At 49.6% G+C, this 17,567-nt stretch overlaps 2 protein-coding genes across 3 annotated transcripts; one reads left to right on the plus strand and one right to left on the minus strand.

Moving 5' to 3' along the window:
- Positions 1-4,664: 4,664 nt before the first annotated feature.
- Positions 4,665-14,421, plus strand: Shisa5 (shisa family member 5). Of its 2 annotated transcripts, XM_090323621.1 has the most exons (6): positions 4,665-4,764; positions 7,293-7,449; positions 8,509-8,598; positions 12,073-12,188; positions 13,081-13,290; positions 13,455-14,421. In XM_090323621.1, exons 1-6 carry the CDS (start codon positions 4,701-4,703, stop codon positions 13,532-13,534), a joined length of 717 nt encoding a protein of 238 aa, XP_090179747.1. In that variant the 5' UTR covers positions 4,665-4,700; the 3' UTR covers positions 13,535-14,421. The 2 variants fall into 2 exon arrangements, with proteins under 2 accessions (XP_090179747.1, XP_090179748.1); XM_090323622.1 differs by lacking the exons at positions 4,665-4,764; positions 7,293-7,449; positions 8,509-8,598 and adding an exon at positions 10,133-10,418.
- Positions 14,422-16,130: 1,709 nt separating this feature from the next.
- On the minus strand, positions 16,131-17,501 carry Trex1 (three prime repair exonuclease 1). Its single transcript, XM_090323167.1, has 2 exons — positions 17,441-17,501; positions 16,131-17,109 (listed from the first exon to the last, which is right to left on the minus strand). The coding sequence occupies exon 2, from the start codon at positions 17,100-17,102 to the stop codon at positions 16,173-16,175; it is 930 nt and encodes a 309-aa protein (XP_090179293.1). The 5' UTR covers positions 17,103-17,109; positions 17,441-17,501; the 3' UTR covers positions 16,131-16,172.
- Between the last annotated feature and the right edge of the window lie 66 nt (positions 17,502-17,567).

A 17,567-nucleotide genomic window follows, 5' to 3' on the forward strand; every position in this document is an offset into this window, starting at 1 on the left:
AGGATTGTGGTTCAAAGCCAACCAGGACAGAAAAAAAAAAAAAAGCTGCAAGATTCTTATCTCCAGTGAACTACCAGAAAACAGAAGTGGAGCTGTGGTTCAAAGTGATAGAGCGCCAGCCTTGAACAAAAGAGACTCAGGGACAGTGCCCAGGTCCTGAGTTCAAGACTGGCACCAAAATAACAAAAAACAAAACCACACCAGGCAGGTGTCTAGAGACACCATGTCAGGTGGTCACACCACTGCCTTCAGGACATGGGAATCCAAACCTTTTGCCTCCTGTGTCTTTCAGAGATTTGGTGGCTTTTGTCACCCAAACATACCTGTTAACTCTCACGGGTCCCTTTGGTCAATAACTACACATCTAGATAACACTGAAGCCTTTTTGTTGTTTTCCTCTACATGGGGGGAGATAGGAATCACTGGACTGAGATGCATCCTGAGGCCAGGGGAAAAGGTGGGGTGGCGGTCAGAGCATGCACAGAAGCAGCCTATCCTCGCAGGACTCTGTCCTTGGATTGACCTCTGTGAGGGGGGGGGGCATCCTGCCTTGCATGCACAGTGGCCACCAGGTTTTAGCTGAGCCGGTTCTTACGAATGCCATTCTCAGCCACATACTGCACTGTGTCTAGCATTCTTGGCAATAAATACTGTTTTCAAAACAATCCCCGAAGGTTGTATTCTGTAGCTGAGCCTTTCCTGTGTGAAGAGTCCTTCCTGCCAGTTTTTGGGAACTTTTTCATAGGTCTAGGAACTTGGCTCAGCTCCCACCTTGGCTTACCCTTTTGGTCTGGGGTGAAGGGATGTTTTAGAAACTGAGTCACAGCATGTTGGGACCCAGCTGTCAAAGGTGGAAGGAGATTCTTACTAGAAGATGGAAAAATAAGAAGAGTGCTTGCGGGCCGGGAGTTTGGCCTAGTGGTTAAAGTGCTTGCCTAGCATGCATGGAGACCCGGGTTTGATTCCTCGGTACCACATACACAGAAAAAGCCAAAAGTAGTGTCGTGACTCAAGTGGTAGAGCGCGAGCTTTGAGCAAAAGAAACTCAGGGACAGTGCTCAGGCCCTGAGTTCAAGTCCCAGGACTGGTCCAGAAAGAAAAGAAGGGAAGCCTGAATGTTAGTGACCAGAACGACGTGTGTGGCTGAGTTAATGACTGATTTGTCTCTGTGGGGTTTGGGGTATGCGTCAGGGACACCCCAAAACCATGATTATGACGAAGGAAGGGGATAATTCACATAATTCACACCAAGTTGTCGTCTCCAAAAGTGGCTGCAGTGCTAACAATGTGTTGAATTGTGTCCCCCTCCTACTGCCTGCTTTGAAATCTTAACCCCCAATGTTGGGAATGCAGATTGTGTGTGTGTGTGTGTGTGTGTGTGTGTGTGTGTGTGTGTGTACACACACCTGTCATCCTAGCTACTCAGGAGGCTGAGAGCTGAGGATCATGGTTCAAAACCAGCTTGGACAGGAAAGTCCATGAGACTCCCAAAAATCAGACGTGGAGCTGTGGTTCAAATGGTAGACGGTTAGCTTTGAGGAAAAAATAAAACAAACAAACCTCTGGGGGGCTGGGAATGTTGGCTTAGTGGTAGAGTGCTTGCCTAGCATGCATGAAGCCCTGGGTTCGATTCCTCAGTAGCACATGAACACTAACAGCCAGAAGTGGTGTTGTGGCCCAAGTGCTAGCCTTGAGCAAAAGAAAGAGGCTCAGGAACAGTGTCCAGGCCCTGAGTTCAAGCCCTATGACTGGCAAAAAAATAACAAAGGTGGGGGGAGGGGTTGTCTGTAGACTGAAAATAACAGCATCAGCTTTGAGGTTTAAACACTTATTGAAACTGTCTGAGAAATTCCTGTCCCTTCCCAAGTCTAGCCTTTTGGGTTGGGATGTTTTAATTACAATGTTTTCTCTGAGAACTTCTTTGTCTGTGGCTACAGCTTGTTTCTCTGATATCTAACATTTTTTCCCCCCCTTTAAGGAGTTGGAGGCCCTGAGAAATGTACTGGAGATAAAAGTAGCAGGAAATTTTCTTCCCAGATTCTCCTTGATCTAGGATCTTTAGATCTCAGCCCCCTTAATAGCTAAGATGACAGTGGGGGGGGCACTAACACTGGACTTCTAGTTTTCCTTTTATAATAAAATAAAATAATGTGCTTGTACTAGGGTTTGAAGTCAGGGCGTGAGTACTGTCTCTGAGCTTCTTTTGTTCAAAGCTGGCCCTCTTATCATTTGAGTCTCAGCACTTCACTTCCACCTTTTGTGCTGATTGGTTGGAGATGAGAGGTGCTGATTGTTTGGAGATGAGAGGTGCTGATTGGTTGGAGATGAGAGGTGCTGATTGGTTGGAGATGAGAGTCTCATGGATTTTCTGATCTGAGATCCTCCGCTCTTCTCCTGAGTAGCTGGGATTACAGGCTTGAGCTATCAGCACCTCCCAGTTTACATTTCTCTAACCTAGTGGGAGGTTGCAAAGAAGCCAGGGCGTGGGTTAGTGTTGTAAAAGACAATACACTAGAGCTTCAGAGAGAGAGAGAGAGAGAGAGAGAGAGAGAGAGAGAGAGAGAGAGAGTAGGAAAACTTGCCCCTCAGGCTCGGTTTCCTTCTCTCCCTCAGATCTTTGGTGACAGACTACCTTCCCTTGGTGAATCAGAACGAATCTCAGGCCCAAGGAAGGAAGGTGCTAGAATATTGTAGAAACAGGGGAGACAGAGACCCGGTAATTAAAGCTATCTCCTGGTCCCCAGTTCCTCCATCCTGTAACTGTGGCCTAGTTTTTTGTTTGTTTTTTATTTTTATTTTTCTGGCACTCTACCGATTGAGGCACACGTCTATTTCCAGCTTTTTGATGTGTGTTTGTGAGCTGATCCCGGGGTTTGAACTCAGGGCCTGGGCACTGTCTGTGAGCTTTTTCACTCAAGGCTAGTGCTACTTTGAACCATAGTCACTTCCTGCTCTTTGGTGGTTCATTGGAGATAAGAGTCTCCTGGATTTTCTTGCTTGGGCTGGCTTTGAACCATGATCCTCAGATCTCAGCCCCCTGAGTTGCTAGGATGACAGGCCTGAACCAGGGTTGTCTTGAGCCCTTCGCTTTCTATGTCTACAGCAAACCCTTCTGCCTTGCTCCCAGATAAGAAATATGGGGACATAGGATACTAGGGGAGCAGACACTGGCTCCCCCCCCCACATTAGCTCTCACTTATGTTTTGGGTCTTGAGACCCATACACTGGTTTTGTTAGGTGCAGTGGACAAGGGCTGATGGGAAATCTAGGACATTAAAGAATGCCACACCTCCATTTCCTGGCTGGAAATCGTGCCCCACCCCCTGGGGTAGGGGCAGCTTATCTTCTCTGCATCAGGAGGTAGCACCCCAAGACCCAGCAGTCTTCCTTACAGTAGCCCAGGACTCTTGGTTAGGGTACACATATCTGGCTTGGCCTGGCCTAGACTGGGTTTGGGATGGTAGTGGTTTCTAGATTATCAGAGAGATGAGATGAGGTGCTAGCTTAGGGAATGGGGGAGGGGGTGGGGGAGGGGAGGCTGACCTCAGAGCTGGAGCCCTGGAAGTCTTCCAGAAAAACAACAACAAAAAAGGCAGCTGAGGGCTTGTAGCTCATGCTAGCCTTCATCCTAACTCCTCAGAAGGCTGAGATTGAAGGCTTGAGGTTTGAAACCAGCCCAGGGCAGAAAAGTCCATGAGACTTTTTTGGTCAGTCCTGGGGCTTGAACTCAGGGCCTGGGCACTGTCCCTAAACTCTTCGGCTCAAGGCTGTTTTACCACCACAGTGCCCCTTCTGGTTTCCTGATGGCAATTTGAACATGAGACTCTTATCTCCAATAAATCACCAAAAAAAAAAAAAGAGTCAGAAGTGGAGATGCGGTTTGAGTGGTAGAGCACCAACCTTGAGCAGAAAATGTTCAAGGACACTACTCAGGTGGTGAGTTCAAGCCCCAGGACTGGCACAAAGATCCATCAAGTTCCTGCCTGCTGAGTGCTGAAATTTGGACTGGGCACTTGTCCTGGTTTCTCACCTGGATGCCAGCACCCTGGTGACGGAGGGAAAAGGCAAGGGTGGGCTTGGATTCTGGTTGTATACAGTAGGTGTGGGGGGAAGGGGGCTAGGGTGGGGGGGAGAGAGTCGATGTCTCCCCCAGAAAGAATCCAATGAGCTAGGCACTGGTGGCTCACGCCTATCATCCTAGCTACTCAGAGGCTGAGATCTGAGGATCGTAGTTCAAAGCCAGCCTGGGCAGGAAAGTCCATGAGACTCTTATCTCCAGTGATGCACCAGAGCTGTGTCTCAAAGAATACTAGCCTTGATCAACAAGAGTTCAGGGACAGCACCTAGGCCCTGAGTTCAAGTCCCAGGATCACCACCACCAACAATGAAAGAAAACTCAACCTGCAGACATTAACTAGAGAGAGATGAGGGAGTTCCTAGCGTCCCTGAGAATCCGATCTCTAGTTCGGTGGTGGGTGGGGTGAGGCCTGAGACAGGGAGGGACGGCCTCTTCTCCTCCACCCCTCCTTCCCCCAGGCCTCTCCCTCCCTCCCAGGCAGGGGTTCCGGGAACAAACCTGGGGGCGGGGCGAGGAGGCCATGCCAGCATCCAACCGCTCGGGTCTCTAAGGCTGCAAGCTCCTCCTGGCCCTAGAGCTTTCCGTCCGTCCGTCTGTCCTGTCCCTGTCCATCTGTCCAGCCATGGCCGTGCCCACCCCTGTGCCCGGGACCCTGTTGCTGTGGCTGCTGCTGCTGCCCCTGGGTGGTGAGCCTGGGCGGGGGAGGGGGTTGGAGGGGGAACAGGGTGGGAGGGGGGGAACAGGGTGGGAGGGGGGCTGTGGGTGTGGTGTGTCCTGATCTAGGCTTGGGGCGGGGGTTCGCTTAGAAGGAGCTAGAGACCCCCAGCTCCCTTCTAACAGTACAGCCGCCCCCCCCCCAGTGAACCCCACAACTAACTTCCTTTCTACACCTCCCTGAGACCTCTCTCTCCTTCCCTCTCTCTCCAGTGTCTCCCCCCCACCCCCACCCCCCAGAGGTGGGACTCGAAATCACTGGCTTAGGGCAGCTTAGAGGCCTGAGACCTCCCTCTCCCTTCCTCCGGGGTTTTCCTTCCTCTTCGGTTGCCACTTCCTGGCTGGCTGCCTCTGTGTGGCTGGAAGTGGACACGTCTGTGTGTGTGTGTGTGTGTGTTTGTAGATGGATAACTCACTGATGAGGGAGGGCAAATGCGGGGAGGGGGGCGGCTTTTAGGGGTAGACATTGGAAGAATCCCCTTTGCCCCCGCTTTTGAATGAGTCACTTCCTGGAGGGGCCCAGTGTTTGTGTTTCTTGGGGGCTGTAGAATCTGGCATGAGAAAATGGAAGGGGGACTTAACCCCCCCTTTCTGTCCTCCCCCGCCCCAGAATTAGCCCTGGGGTGACCTTGTGAGAGGGTACTGTACTGAGCCTCTTGTATTGGGGAGTCACGGTGGACTGGCAGAATTTGTGTCCTTGGCCTGGCCTGGGGATCAAAGCCCAGGTGGAGGTGTTTGCTTTGAACCCCTTCAACTGAGCCATGAGAGGAACTGTGCCAAGCTGGCTGAGCTGGGACTCTGAAGGGCAGATCCCCTGCACCGTGATTTTACCTAGACAGAGCTTCCATCCTTTTGGTCCCCCAGTGATTTTCTGTCATGAAAGCCACTCAGTGGGTCTGGATCTTTTGAAATGGCCCTGTTTGCAAGAGGTTGGGCTTCCTTACCCTGCCCCAGGGGCCTTAGGCAGTGCTGTCTGCTTTCCAAGCGGACATCTCAGAGATGATTCTAGATGGTTCTAGAGAGTTCTCCTGGGACACGTGGGCCTTTCTGGACAAGGTATTGCCCGGAAATTTTGCAAACTTCAAGTGCAGCTTGGCTCCTGTTATCCTAGCTACTCAGGAGGCTGAGATCTGAGGATCATGGTTCAAAACCAGCCTAGACAGGGAAGCTGTGAGATTCGTAATCTCCAGTGAACCACCAAAAAGCCAGAAAATGGAAAGATGTACTCAAGTGGTAGCACACTAGGCTCGAGTGGAAAAAGCTCGGGGGACAACATTCAGGCCCAGACTGCAAGCCCAGGAACTAGCACAAAACAATAACAACACCTAGAGGCAGTCTAAAAGCCTGTGTGTTTGCTTTCACATTTTTGGGACTAGCTCTAGGGTGTCAGTACCGCTGAGAGAAACACACATTTCATGGTAAACACTTCCTGCTCCACACCCAGCCCTGAACAAATGCTCTCTGTAACTCTTGGGCAACCAGGGGTAGAGGAAATCAGCCAAGAAAAAGCCCCTTGGCTGAGACTGAGCAGGTGAGACGGTTGAAGGCTGAGGGATAGGAGAAAAAATTGGGGACAAAACCCTGGACCAATGTGCAGAGTGCCTGGCTTCTCAGCTGTGTTAGAGTTCAACTGTGTGGAAGCTAAGTTTGGTTCTTTCCGGAGGAAACAGCTTGAAATATCAACTTCAAGGGTGAACTGGTTGCTTATTTGTATCTTATACCTGTCATCTTAGTCCCTCCAGAGGCTGAGAGCTGAGGATTACAGTTCAAAGCCAACCCCAGGTAGGGAAGTCCAGGAGATGATTATGGCCTAGTGGTAGAGCACTCGCCTAACACTGGCTTGTTTCTTCTGTACCACATACACAGAAAAAAACTGGAAATGGTGCTATGGCTCAAGTGATAGAGCACATACCTTGAGAAAGTCCAAGAACAGTGCCCAGGCCCTGAGTTCAAGGCCCAGGACTGGCAAAAAAAAAAAGTCAGAAGTAGAGGTATGGCTCAAGGGATAGAGTGTTCAGGTCCGGGGTTCAAGCCCCGGCCAAGTGAGAACAACACAAGGCCTTGAGTTGAATCTCCAGGACTGGCACCACAAACAAAACAAAACAAAAAGCCCTAGATGAGTGGAGTTGCATTCAGGTTGGTGATGGTAAGAATGGGGACCAGTGGGGCTAGATAGACAGAACATTCCAAGCTTCTGTGTATTTGGTACCCAGTTATAGTTTTGGAGGGAGAGGGGAGTTTCTGAGTATGCTTTTTGTTGTTGTTTGGTTGTGGGGCTTAAACTCAGGACCTGGGCACTGACGCTGAGCTTTTCTGTGCTCAAGGCTAGCACTCTACCACTTGAGCCACAGGGCCACTTCTGGCTTTTTCTATATATATGAGATCGAGGAATCAAACCCTGGGCTTCATGCATGCTAGGCAAGCACTCTACCACTAGGCCACACTCCTAGCCCTTGGGTATGATTTTAAAGCATGGTCCTGTATGCTTGTCTTCTTTCAGCCTATGGTGAGATGTGCCTGAATTTTGGTGGTGACAACCAGATGATAGAGTCTTGTCCCGATTTCTGCTGTGGCTCCTGTGCTCATCAATATTGCTGTTCTGATGTGTTGAAGAAGTTCGTGGGAAACGAGGAGATGTGTGGTGAAGCAAAAGCCAGGTGGGTGTTTTTGTCATTTTTTTTCTTGCCAATCCTGTGGCTTGAACTCAGAGCCTGGGCACCGTTCCTTGAGCCTCTTGGTGCTCAAATCTAGTGCTCTACCACATTGAACCACAGCACCACTTCCCATTTTCTGGCGATTCATTTGGAGGTAAGAATCTTTCACAGACTTTTGTGAACCACGATTCTCAAATCTCAGCCTCCTGAGTATCTAGAATGACAGGTGTGAGCCACCCGCACATGGCCTGAAAATATTTGGATGCTGTGTCTCTTGACATCTTGGTTACCGCCTGAAATTTCCAGAAATGCTTTTTTTTTGGGGGGGGGGGCTTTTATATAATTCCTCTTAAATTGGCTGATAGTTTCCCCCTCCCCTCCAAAAAAGTACCAACTCAGGTGCCAAGTTTATTTCCATGATCTGTGTACCCCATCCTTAAATTCTCTATTGCTATCCAGAGTCTTCCCATTGATTTTTTTTTTAATTTAATTTTTGGATAATACTGGGGTTTGAACATAGGACTTTGTGTTCTCTGAACACTTACTCTACCATGTCAATTATCTTGCCTGCCTGCCTCCCTCTCTCCCTCCCTCCATCCTTCTCCCCTCTATTCCTCTTTCCCTCCTTCCTTTCTTCCCTTCTTCTGTCATTCTCTTCTCTCTCTTCCTACCTTCCCCAGAATCAGGACTTAAACACAAAGCCTCACGCTTGCTCACTCAGCTGGTGCTGTACCCTGTAAGCCACTCCTCCAGCCCAGTTTTTCACTTTATTTTACAGATTAAATCTCACACTCTTTTTGATCCTTAGTATCTCAGCCCCTGTTTGTTGTTGTTGTTTGGTTGGTCTTGGGGCTTGAACTCAGGGCCTGGATGCTCATCCCTAAGCTCAGTTTTGCTCAAGGTTAGCACTCTACCACTTGAGCCACAGCACCACTTCCAGCTTTTTCCATGTATATGGTACTGAAGAATCGAACCCAGGGCTTCATGCATGCTAGGCAAGCACTCTACCACTAAGCCACATTCCCAGACCTTCATAGGTGAAATTTTCTTTCCTCTTGGCAGTGAATTGAACTCCACACCACCATTGGAACAGCTGGGCATGGCACTGAGGTTTGGATCCAGCTATGATAGCTATGATGACCCCATGCCAGGGTAAGTTGAAGTCTGTACGTAGGGATGTCTACCTTGCTGGCATAAATGATGGGGAGAGGCACTAGTGACACCCATAGGGACTCGGATGGTTTCCGGTGGTTGAGATGGGGTCTCAGGGAGACTGTCATCATGTCTGCCCCCTGGGCCCTTTGATCGTCCATGTGGGGGCTGTATCATCTTCCATGGGCTGTAGTGGGGAGAAGGAGGGAGGTGACCGTGGATGGGACTGAGGGCTGAAAGGCCAGGGGCCATATTGAAGTAGTCAATGTGGGGACTGCGGTTATGGTGTGTGGGGCTCACGCCTGTCATCCCAGCTAGTCAGGAGGCTGAGATCCGAGGATCATGGTTCAAAGCCAGCCTGGACAGAAAAGTCCCTGTGAGACTCTTCTTTCTAATGAACCACTCAAAAACTGGAAGTGAGAGGGGGGAGAAATGGGGACAAGAACATGAGAAGGGGAATCAATGTGTGAGAAGGAAATGTACCTACTACCTGGCGAATGTAACTGTAACCCCGACAATAAAAAATAAAAACAAATAAATAAAAATCTATGTTGGGATGTATACTCTATAGACATAATGTTATATAGATCGATATGTATCCATGACATACAAACCCTCAGCTTAATTTTAATTATGTTCTAAAACCTATATGCCAGTGACTGCACATAGAGACTCGCTTCTTGAATACTTGTTTATTAAACATGACATCTGAATTATGATGTAAAAATCAGTGTTAGTAAAATCTTTCCAAAAAAATGGAAGTGGTACTGGGGCTCAAAATGGTAGAGCACTAGTCTTGAGTAAAAGAGCTCAGGACCTGAGTTCAAACTCCATAATCAATCCCACCCCCCAAAAAATGGGGCTGACATTGAAGGTAACACCATGATTGCAGAGCCTGACCACTGTCTCTGAGCTGCTTTTTGCTCAAGGCTAGAGCTCCACCACTGAAGCCACAGCATGACTTCTGGCTTCTTCTGTGTATGTGGTACTGGGGAATCGAACCCAGGGCTCCATGTGTGCTAGGCCAGCACTCAACCACTAAATCACATTCCCAGCCCCCAGCCTAAATTTTCAAATAAAAGATGGAAACATTGCTTTATTAGAAACTCTTCTATCTACGTAGACAACTTTAATAATCAGGGTACAGTGAAGTGCAGATGTATATTTTGGCAGATAATTATGAGGCTCATTAGTACTGATTCCAGGTTATAATCTGACAGGGTGAGGCAGTGGAGCCCACATTGGGTCTGGTGGGAGAAAAGAAGGGATCGGCTGTGTGTGTGTATCAGTATCAGTCCTGGAACTTAGGGCTTGGGCGCTATCCCTGAGCATTTTTGTTCAAAGCTATCCACAGCTTCACTTGCAGCTTTTTGCTGGTTTCATAGGAGATCCGAGTCTCCTGGATTTTCCCATCCAGCCTGGTGCTTCCAATGGTGATTTTCGGATCTTGAGTAGCTAGGATGAAATCAAGTGTTACTGGCTGCTGTGTCTTCTCCCCACCCCCATTTTTGAGTGGTTAGGTGGAGATAAGAGTCTCTTTTTTTTGCCCAAGGTCCTCCGATCTCAGCCTCCTGAGTAGCCAGGGTGTCAGGTGTGAGCCCCTGACGCCCAATTGAGGCTGTGTCTTTAAGAGAGAGGCTGCAAGTCTGGTGTGTGTGTTTGTCTTTCCTGTCTCTGACGTCAGAGGCAGGCGGGGCCAAGGAGAGATTAGCTTTCCTTTTCTCTGAAAGGGGTGGAGATTGTGACTGTGGCCTCTGATGGGAAAAGGGGAAGTCTGGGGGTGCTGGAGGACCCTGGGTAAAGGCGGAGGCTGAGATGGGGTGAGCAAGGGGAAGTGGCGGGGGTGTTGGGGGGGTGGCACTGGAGGATTGATGATGCATTTTCTGGAGAGAAGCTGGAGAGAGCTTGCTTCAGAGCTGGCCCTGGCCCAGCTTCCTCCACTCACTAAGAATGTGTGCAGTCCTTCTTCCTTACCTCTTAGGCGAGTGATTCCTAAGTGTCATGGTTCTGTCTTGGAATCTTTCTTTTTTTTTTTTTTTGCCTTGAGTCACTGGCTGGTGTTGGGTCCTGTTTGGGGAGCTTGTTGTGTGCTTTTGGTCATGGAGTCTGTCTCTTTTGGGTGGAGGGCCATGTTGAGGTGCTGAGAACTGAAAGCCCTGGGTTGTTTTTCTGTTTTTTTTTTTGGGGGGGGGAGGCAGGGCAGATTCATATCCTGACCAGTAGCTAACAAGGCTCTTTTAGTCTTTAAAAAAAATTTTTTTGGGGGGGGGAGTGAGATAGTACCAAAATTTGGACTTGAACTCAAGGCCTGAGCTCTGTCCCTTAGATTTTTTTCTTTTTCTTTTTTCTTTTTGTCTAGTCCTAGGGCTTGAACTCAGGGCCTGGGCACTATCCCTGAGGTTTTTTTGTTTCGTTTTGTTTTTCTCAAGGCTAGCACTCTACCACTTTATGGCACAGAACCACTTCTGCTTTTTCTGGTGGTTCATTGGAGATAAAGAGTCTCATAGAGTTTCCTACTAGGGAATGTTCAGTAGCTAGAATGACAAGCACGAACCACTTGTACCCAGCTTTTTTGGGGGGTGATGTTGCTAGTTCTAGGGTTTGAACTAGGGCTATCCTTGTATGCTATCCTTGTCCCTAAGTTTTTTTATTTTTCCCCCCCCCCTCAGGGCTGGTGCTCTACCACTTGAACCATAACTCCCAATTTTGACTTTTTTGATGGTTCCTGGGCAATGAGCCTCACAGACTTTCTTGCCTAGGCTGGCTTTGAACTGTGATCTTCAGAGCCTCTTGAGCTACTTGAGCCTGGCTCTCGGTTTTGCTTTTGTTTTTTCTCTCCCAGTGGAGCTCATAGGACACTTCCAGCTCTCCCTCTCCTCCCCCCCACAGTTAATTGGGAATAAGAGTTTCTAAGACTTTTTCTTTCTGGGGTTGCCTTGGAATCTTAATCCTCAGATCTCAGCCTCCTCCCTACTCAGGATTTTAGGCTTAAGCCACTGGTGCCTAGCAAAAAAATGTTTTCCTTTTTATTAGATCTGAGGGAACGTGGCTGGGTGGGTCTGTCTTTGGAAATCACTTTGAGGTGAACTTCCAGCCCAAAGATCTTCTATTCCCTGGATGGAGGAAAGAGATTTCTTCCAGAAAGTTCAGCCCCTCGGAATCCTCTTATGTGTCTTGGCTTCTCACCTGGGCTGGGCGGGCAGCCATGCCAGGCAGTAATGAGGAAAGGCATAGGGATATATGTGAGTAGTTGGCATTGGGCCTTGGGCCTGCCCCAGCTTGCCCTGGGTGGAGGCCCTTTCTTACTCTCCTGGTTTTACTCCCTCCTGGGATTCTGTCCCTCCTGAGTAGCTAGAATGACAGACCTGAGCCACCAGCGCCTGGCAGGACACAGTCTTAGCTGTCTAGGAAGTGGTTGTGTGTGTGTGTATTGAGGAAGGCCCCAGATGGTCATAACTGAGTCTTGATTGGCAGGTTTGGAGCCACAATCGCCATTGGCCTCACCATCTTGGTACTGTCCGTTGTCACCATTATTGTCTGCTTTACCTGCTCGTGCTGCTGCTTGTACAAGATGTGTCGCCGACCACGCCGTAAGTATGCCCTCTCCTCTCCCCATTCTACTTCATACCTCTGTAGTGTGCAAGGTAGCCTCTGACACACACACACACACACACACACACACACACACACACACACACACACACACACACACACACACACACAATGGGTCAGGGGAGTTGAGAAGGGCCTGGCTTTGAATAAGCTGGAAAAATGGAGAACTTTTCTCTCTTTGTACCAATATTGGGATTTGAACTCAGGACCCGGAGGCTGTGTTCCTCAATGTCTTGTTTTGGTTTTGGTTCTCCAAGCTGGTCCTTTTTCACTTGAACCACAGCTCCATTTCTGGCTTTTCAGTGGTTCCTTGGCTATGAGTCTTAGAGACTCATATCCACCCCTGTTGGCTTCAGCTGTGTTGGGGGGGAGGGGAGGGGGTCTTGAGGCTTGAACTCTGGGCCTGGGCACCGTCTCTGTGATCCTTTTGCTCAAGATTAATACTCTACCTCCTGAGCCATAGTGCCACTTCCAGTTTTCATTGGCCATAAGAGTTTCTTTCAGGGACTGGGAGTTTAGCCTAGTGGTAGAGTGCTTGCCTAGCATGCATGAAGACCCAGGTTCGATTCCTTGGTACCACATACATCGAAAAAGCTGGAAGTGGTGCTGTGGCTCAAGTGGCAGAGTATTAGCCTTGAGGAAAAAGCCCAAGGTCAGTGCCCAGGTCCTGAGTTCAAGCCCCAGGACTGGCAAGGAAAAAAAAGTGTTTTTTGGTTCCTTGGAGGTGAATCTCATGGACTTTTCTGCCCTACCTGGCCTGACTTTAAGCCTCACTCTGCAGCTCTCAGCCTTCTGACTAGCTGGGATTCCAGGTGTGAGCCACTAGAACCAGTCTACTAGAGGGTCTTGACTGGAATTCTTTCTCCACAGCTGTCGTGACCACCACAGCAACCACAGTGGTACACGCTCCATACCCTCCACCCCCAAATGTGCCTCCCAGCTATCCAGGACCCACGTACCAAGGCTACCATCCAATGCCACCCCAGCCTGGAATGCCAACTGCACCCTACCCAACACAGTATCCACCCCCTTACCCAGCTCAGCCTATGGGCCCACCAGCCTACCACGAGACCTTGGCTGGTGAGTATGTCTGTGGTTCTGTGATGTCCCCTCACCCCTGCCTGCACCCCTTCCTGCCTCTTGCCCATGTAAGGCCTGTTCTGCCCGTCAGGGAAAAGCCTCTGCTCTCTTCTGCTAACCCGCCCACCTTGCCCTCCACCAATCAGTGTTCTCTCTGCTTTCAGGAGGTGCAGCTGTACCCTACCCTACCAGCCAGCCTCCTTACAACCCAGCCTACATGGACTCCCCGAAAGCAGCCCCTTGAACACACCCCTCCTGTTTCTGGCTGCCACTCAGTTCACATCATACGCATGTGTATGTGTGAATGAGTGGCATGCTGGTTCCTTATTGGCCCATGTGTGATGTGAGCCCTATCCAGATTGGTGGCTTCTCCTGATGCTGACTGGGCGTGGACCAATCCTTGCCTGAGGAGGGCGGGACCAAACTTTTTTTCTTCTTCTCCACTTGAAATGAATTGCTTTCTTTTAATCACAAAGCACATTCAAAGATGGGGGTGGGGGTGGTTATTGGAAGGTTATTTTCAAACTCACCAGGATAGCACAGTTTTTCTTTTTGTTTTTGTGATACTTTTGCACATAATCCTGGTTTGATGAGTGACCAATTGCTACTGGAGGTTCCATGTTTTTAATCCCCAGGTTTTGGGGTGCTGTTTTTGTCAAGTCTGAGCCATGAGATAGGCAAGTAGGGATAAATGGGCAGATGTTCCCTTCTATCCAAGAGCCTTGCTCATGGTTGATAAGGGGTCAGCTAGCTCCTGATATTAAAATGCGTCTGGCAGAGGTCCATTTATCACAGGGGACTGTCCCTCTGGATTGTCCCTATGTCGTCTCTGGGTCTGTGTGGAGAGCCATACTCACTCATAGCCCTGGCTAGCCACATGGAAGTTTTCTGGCTTGGCCTGTGCTACAGGTAAGCGGAGAGAAGAGCTCTACCAACACGCTCAGGTTTCCACCCTGTAGTGTTTTGTTTTATTTTTGTCTTTTGTTTTGATGTTTAGCCATACCTTTTTGCCTATTTTCTGTTTTTTAAAATGTGTGATCGGGGGCCAGGAGTTTGGCCTAGTGGTAGAGTGCTTGCTTAGCACGCACAAAGACCAGGGTTCGATTCCTCGGTACCACCTATGTAGAAAAAGGCCGGAAATGGTGCTGAGGCTCAAGTGGTAGAGCTCTAGCCTTGAGAAAGTCCAAGGACAGTGCTCAGGCCCTGAGCTCAAGTCCAGGACTGGCAAAAAAAAAAAAATAATAAATAAATAAAATGTGTGATCGTTAGCGGGGCACGGGTGGCTCACGCCTATCATCCTAGCTACTCAGGTAACTGAGATCTAAGAATTGTGGTTCAAAGCCAGCCTGGGCATGCAAGTCTGTGAGATTCTATCTCCAATGAATTGCCAGAAAACTGGAAGTGGTGCTGTAGCTCAAAGTGGTGGAGTGTGTGATCGTTCATGGGAAGTTGAAACCCTTGGAGACTGGAGAGAAGTTGATGGCCTGACTTCTATTCCTTATATACCCCGGTTTACCAGTTTCACAAAATGTCCAATTCTCTGAGAATTATCCTGGCTCTGCAGGAGGCTGAGATCTGAGGATCACAGCTGGAAGCCAACCTGGGCAGGAAAGGCCAGGAGACTCTATTGCCAATGAATCACCAAAAAGCTAGAAGTGGAGTTGTAGATCAAGTGGTAGAGTGCCAGCCATGAGCACGAAAGCCCAGAGACAGCACCTGAACCCAGACAGAATTCAAGACTGGCATTTAAAAAAAAAAAATCTAATTCGTGTCTTGCAACCTACAATTTGTCCTGGTGACAGGGCAACTGGATGCCAGGATTTCCTGGATTACAGGCGGGGGTAGAGAGAGCATGGGTGTCAGCTCTGACCCAAGCACCATGAATACCTCGGTAATTACTGTCCTTTAAAAAACCAAAAAAGGGCTGGGAGTTTGGCCTAGTGGTTAAAGTGCTTGCCTAGCATGCATGAAGACCCGGGTTCGATTCCTCGGTACCACATACATGGAAAAAAGCCAGAAGTGGTGCCGAGGCTCAAGTGGTAGAGCTCTAGCCTTGAGAAAGTCCAAGGACAGTGCTCAGGCCCTGAGCTCAAGCCCAGGACTGGCAAAAACAAAACAAAACAAAACAAAATGTCTCGGGGCCGGGAGTTTGGCCTAATGGTTAAAGTGCTTGCCTAGCATGCATGAAGACCCGGGTTCGATTCCTTGGTACCACATACATAGAAAAAGCCAGAAGTGGTGCTGTGGCTCTAGCCTTGAGAAAGCCCAAGGACAGTCAGTGCTCAGGCCCTGAGTTCAAGCCCCAGGACTGGCCAAAAGAAAAAAGTCTCACCAGCTGTCTTAGCTTTGTGTTGTTCATATGTTTCCTGATGATGTAGATTCTTTCATCCTTGTTTATAATAAATGCAATCATTTGGAATGTCTGGCCCCTTTCTTCAGAGCTCTGGCTGATGAGCTGGGATCTGAGCTAAATTGCTTATGTGTATTGTTTGGATTTCTTGGCTTTTCTACTTGTATTAGGCTTAGCGATTTGCTCTTCTGCTTGCAGTGCAAGGAGAGATAATAAATACTCTGAAAAACCCAAGGCCCTTGGTAGTAGAGTGCTTGCCTAGTTCTGCATGAAGGCCCAGGGTCGATTCCTCAGTACCACATAAACAGAAAAGGCCAGATGTGGCATTGTGGCCTTGAGCACAAGAAGCTTAGGGAGAGTGCCCAGGCCCTGGGTTCAAACCCTAGGCCTGGCAAAGAATAAAACAAAACCCCAAGACCCTGAGTGTGATTAGGATGGGGGAGGGGGGTAAAGGTCTAGACTAATTAGGAAAGGCAAGTAGACTATTGGGTGCTGTTTTGAGAGTCTTTTATTCGACTTTTTTCTTCTTAGCCTATTGCTGGGATGAGGCTCGGGAGAGCCCATACAATGTAGCTACTACCACAGTCAGGAAGGCCAGCAGGCCCAGGGGGACCAGCAGTCCCTCTTCAATTACATCTCCAGAGACCCTGATTGGTGGAAGAACCTTGGATCTCTTTCCCCTGATTGGGCTGGTGTTTCCAGTTGTAGCCAATGGCACAGTGGCTGGTTTAGCAGACTGGCTCAGGGGGGATCTAGTAAAGGCTGGCACCTCATACATGGGCTTGATGGTACTAAAGGGTCTCGCGTGGGTATCCACCCACTGCAGTAGGGCCTGGGGCTTCCACTGGCAGATACTAAGCAGGGTTAGCACATCACCTTCTGCTGTATGTGAGTCTGTCGGGGCCTGTCCGTACAGACGGGTGTAGATACTACCCAGGCTGTAGCTCTTTCTCGGGCCACGCTCTGATGGATTGCTAGCTTGTTCCAAGGCTTTCATGGCAGTCATGCTATCTACACAGAAGGCGTCATTCAGAGCACCAGCCAGACCCAGCATAGCCAGCTCTGTGTGGAGGAGAGGAAAGTCGTAGCGATCACCATTGTGAGCTATAAGGCACCAGGGCTGTGGCTGGCGCCGCAGGAAAGCTAGGAGCAAACCAACCAGGTTGTCATCGAACCGTTGTCGTCCGTGTGCTGTGAGATCAGCTGTAGTGAGGCCGGTGATCTCACTGGCAGTTGGGTTACAGGCCTTTCCCGGAGCCACACACAGCGAGAGCTTGTCCACTATGCGAGGAACTGGTGGTGGCTGACCCCTGCAAGTAGAGGCACTTTCCAGGGCCCATCTGTGGACAGCCAGCAGGCAGAGCTCTGTGATCTTGGGCTGAGAGAAGGGTAGACCAGTAGCTTCCAGGTCTAAGAAGATGAGGGTCTGCACCGAGCCAGAGGGGGAGGCCTGCAAGTCCATGATAAGCCTAGGGCATGAGTTAAGAGGGAGCGCACGTGAATGCCAGTGGGATGAATGAAAGCAGGGGCAGGGGTGAGGAGAAGGGGGTTAGTAGCATAGCTCGAAGCCTTCCCTACAGTGGGGAACTGTCCCCAAGCTCCTAGACCCACCACAGGAAGTGGGACAGGGTGTGGTAACTTTCATAATGGGACAAGCACTCTCCCGTGTTAAGGGAATGTCTTCCCAAGGGCTTGCCTCCCCCATCCCCTAATGCCCACCTAGATCGGGGGGGTGTGTGGTGGGGAGGGTGCCCATGGGGTTTCTGCCCTGCCCTATTTCTTCAGGGGTGTCTAACTTACCCACGCAGGCCGGACAGCAGTGAGTGGAGCTGACCCTCCCCGTTTGGTTCCCCGGACTGGCAGCAGTGGCAGGAAATGAAACTGACTGGGCCCGCCTACTGGCCAGCCTTGGAGCAAGGCCCCGCCC

Source organism: Megascapheus bottae, chromosome 32 (genome assembly GCF_031878675.1).
Source record: "Megascapheus bottae isolate mThoBot1 chromosome 32, mThoBot2.hap1, whole genome shotgun sequence".
In the NCBI taxonomy this organism is placed as follows: domain Eukaryota; kingdom Metazoa; phylum Chordata; class Mammalia; order Rodentia; family Geomyidae; genus Megascapheus; species Megascapheus bottae.

Excerpts from the sequence above, each read along its gene's own strand:
- Trex1 (XM_090323167.1), bottom strand. The coding sequence starts at position 17,102 with ATGGACTTGCAGGCCTCCCCCTCTGGCTCGGTGCAGACCCTCATCTTC.
- Shisa5 (XM_090323621.1), top strand. The coding sequence starts at position 4,701 with ATGGCCGTGCCCACCCCTGTGCCCGGGACCCTGTTGCTGTGGCTGCTG. Across the intron at positions 7,450-8,508 it reads TGTGGTGAAGCAAAAGCCAG|TGAATTGAACTCCACACCAC; the intron begins GTGGGTGTTTTT and ends TCCTCTTGGCAG. Across the intron at positions 13,291-13,454 it reads CTACCACGAGACCTTGGCTG|GAGGTGCAGCTGTACCCTAC; the intron begins GTGAGTATGTCT and ends CTCTGCTTTCAG.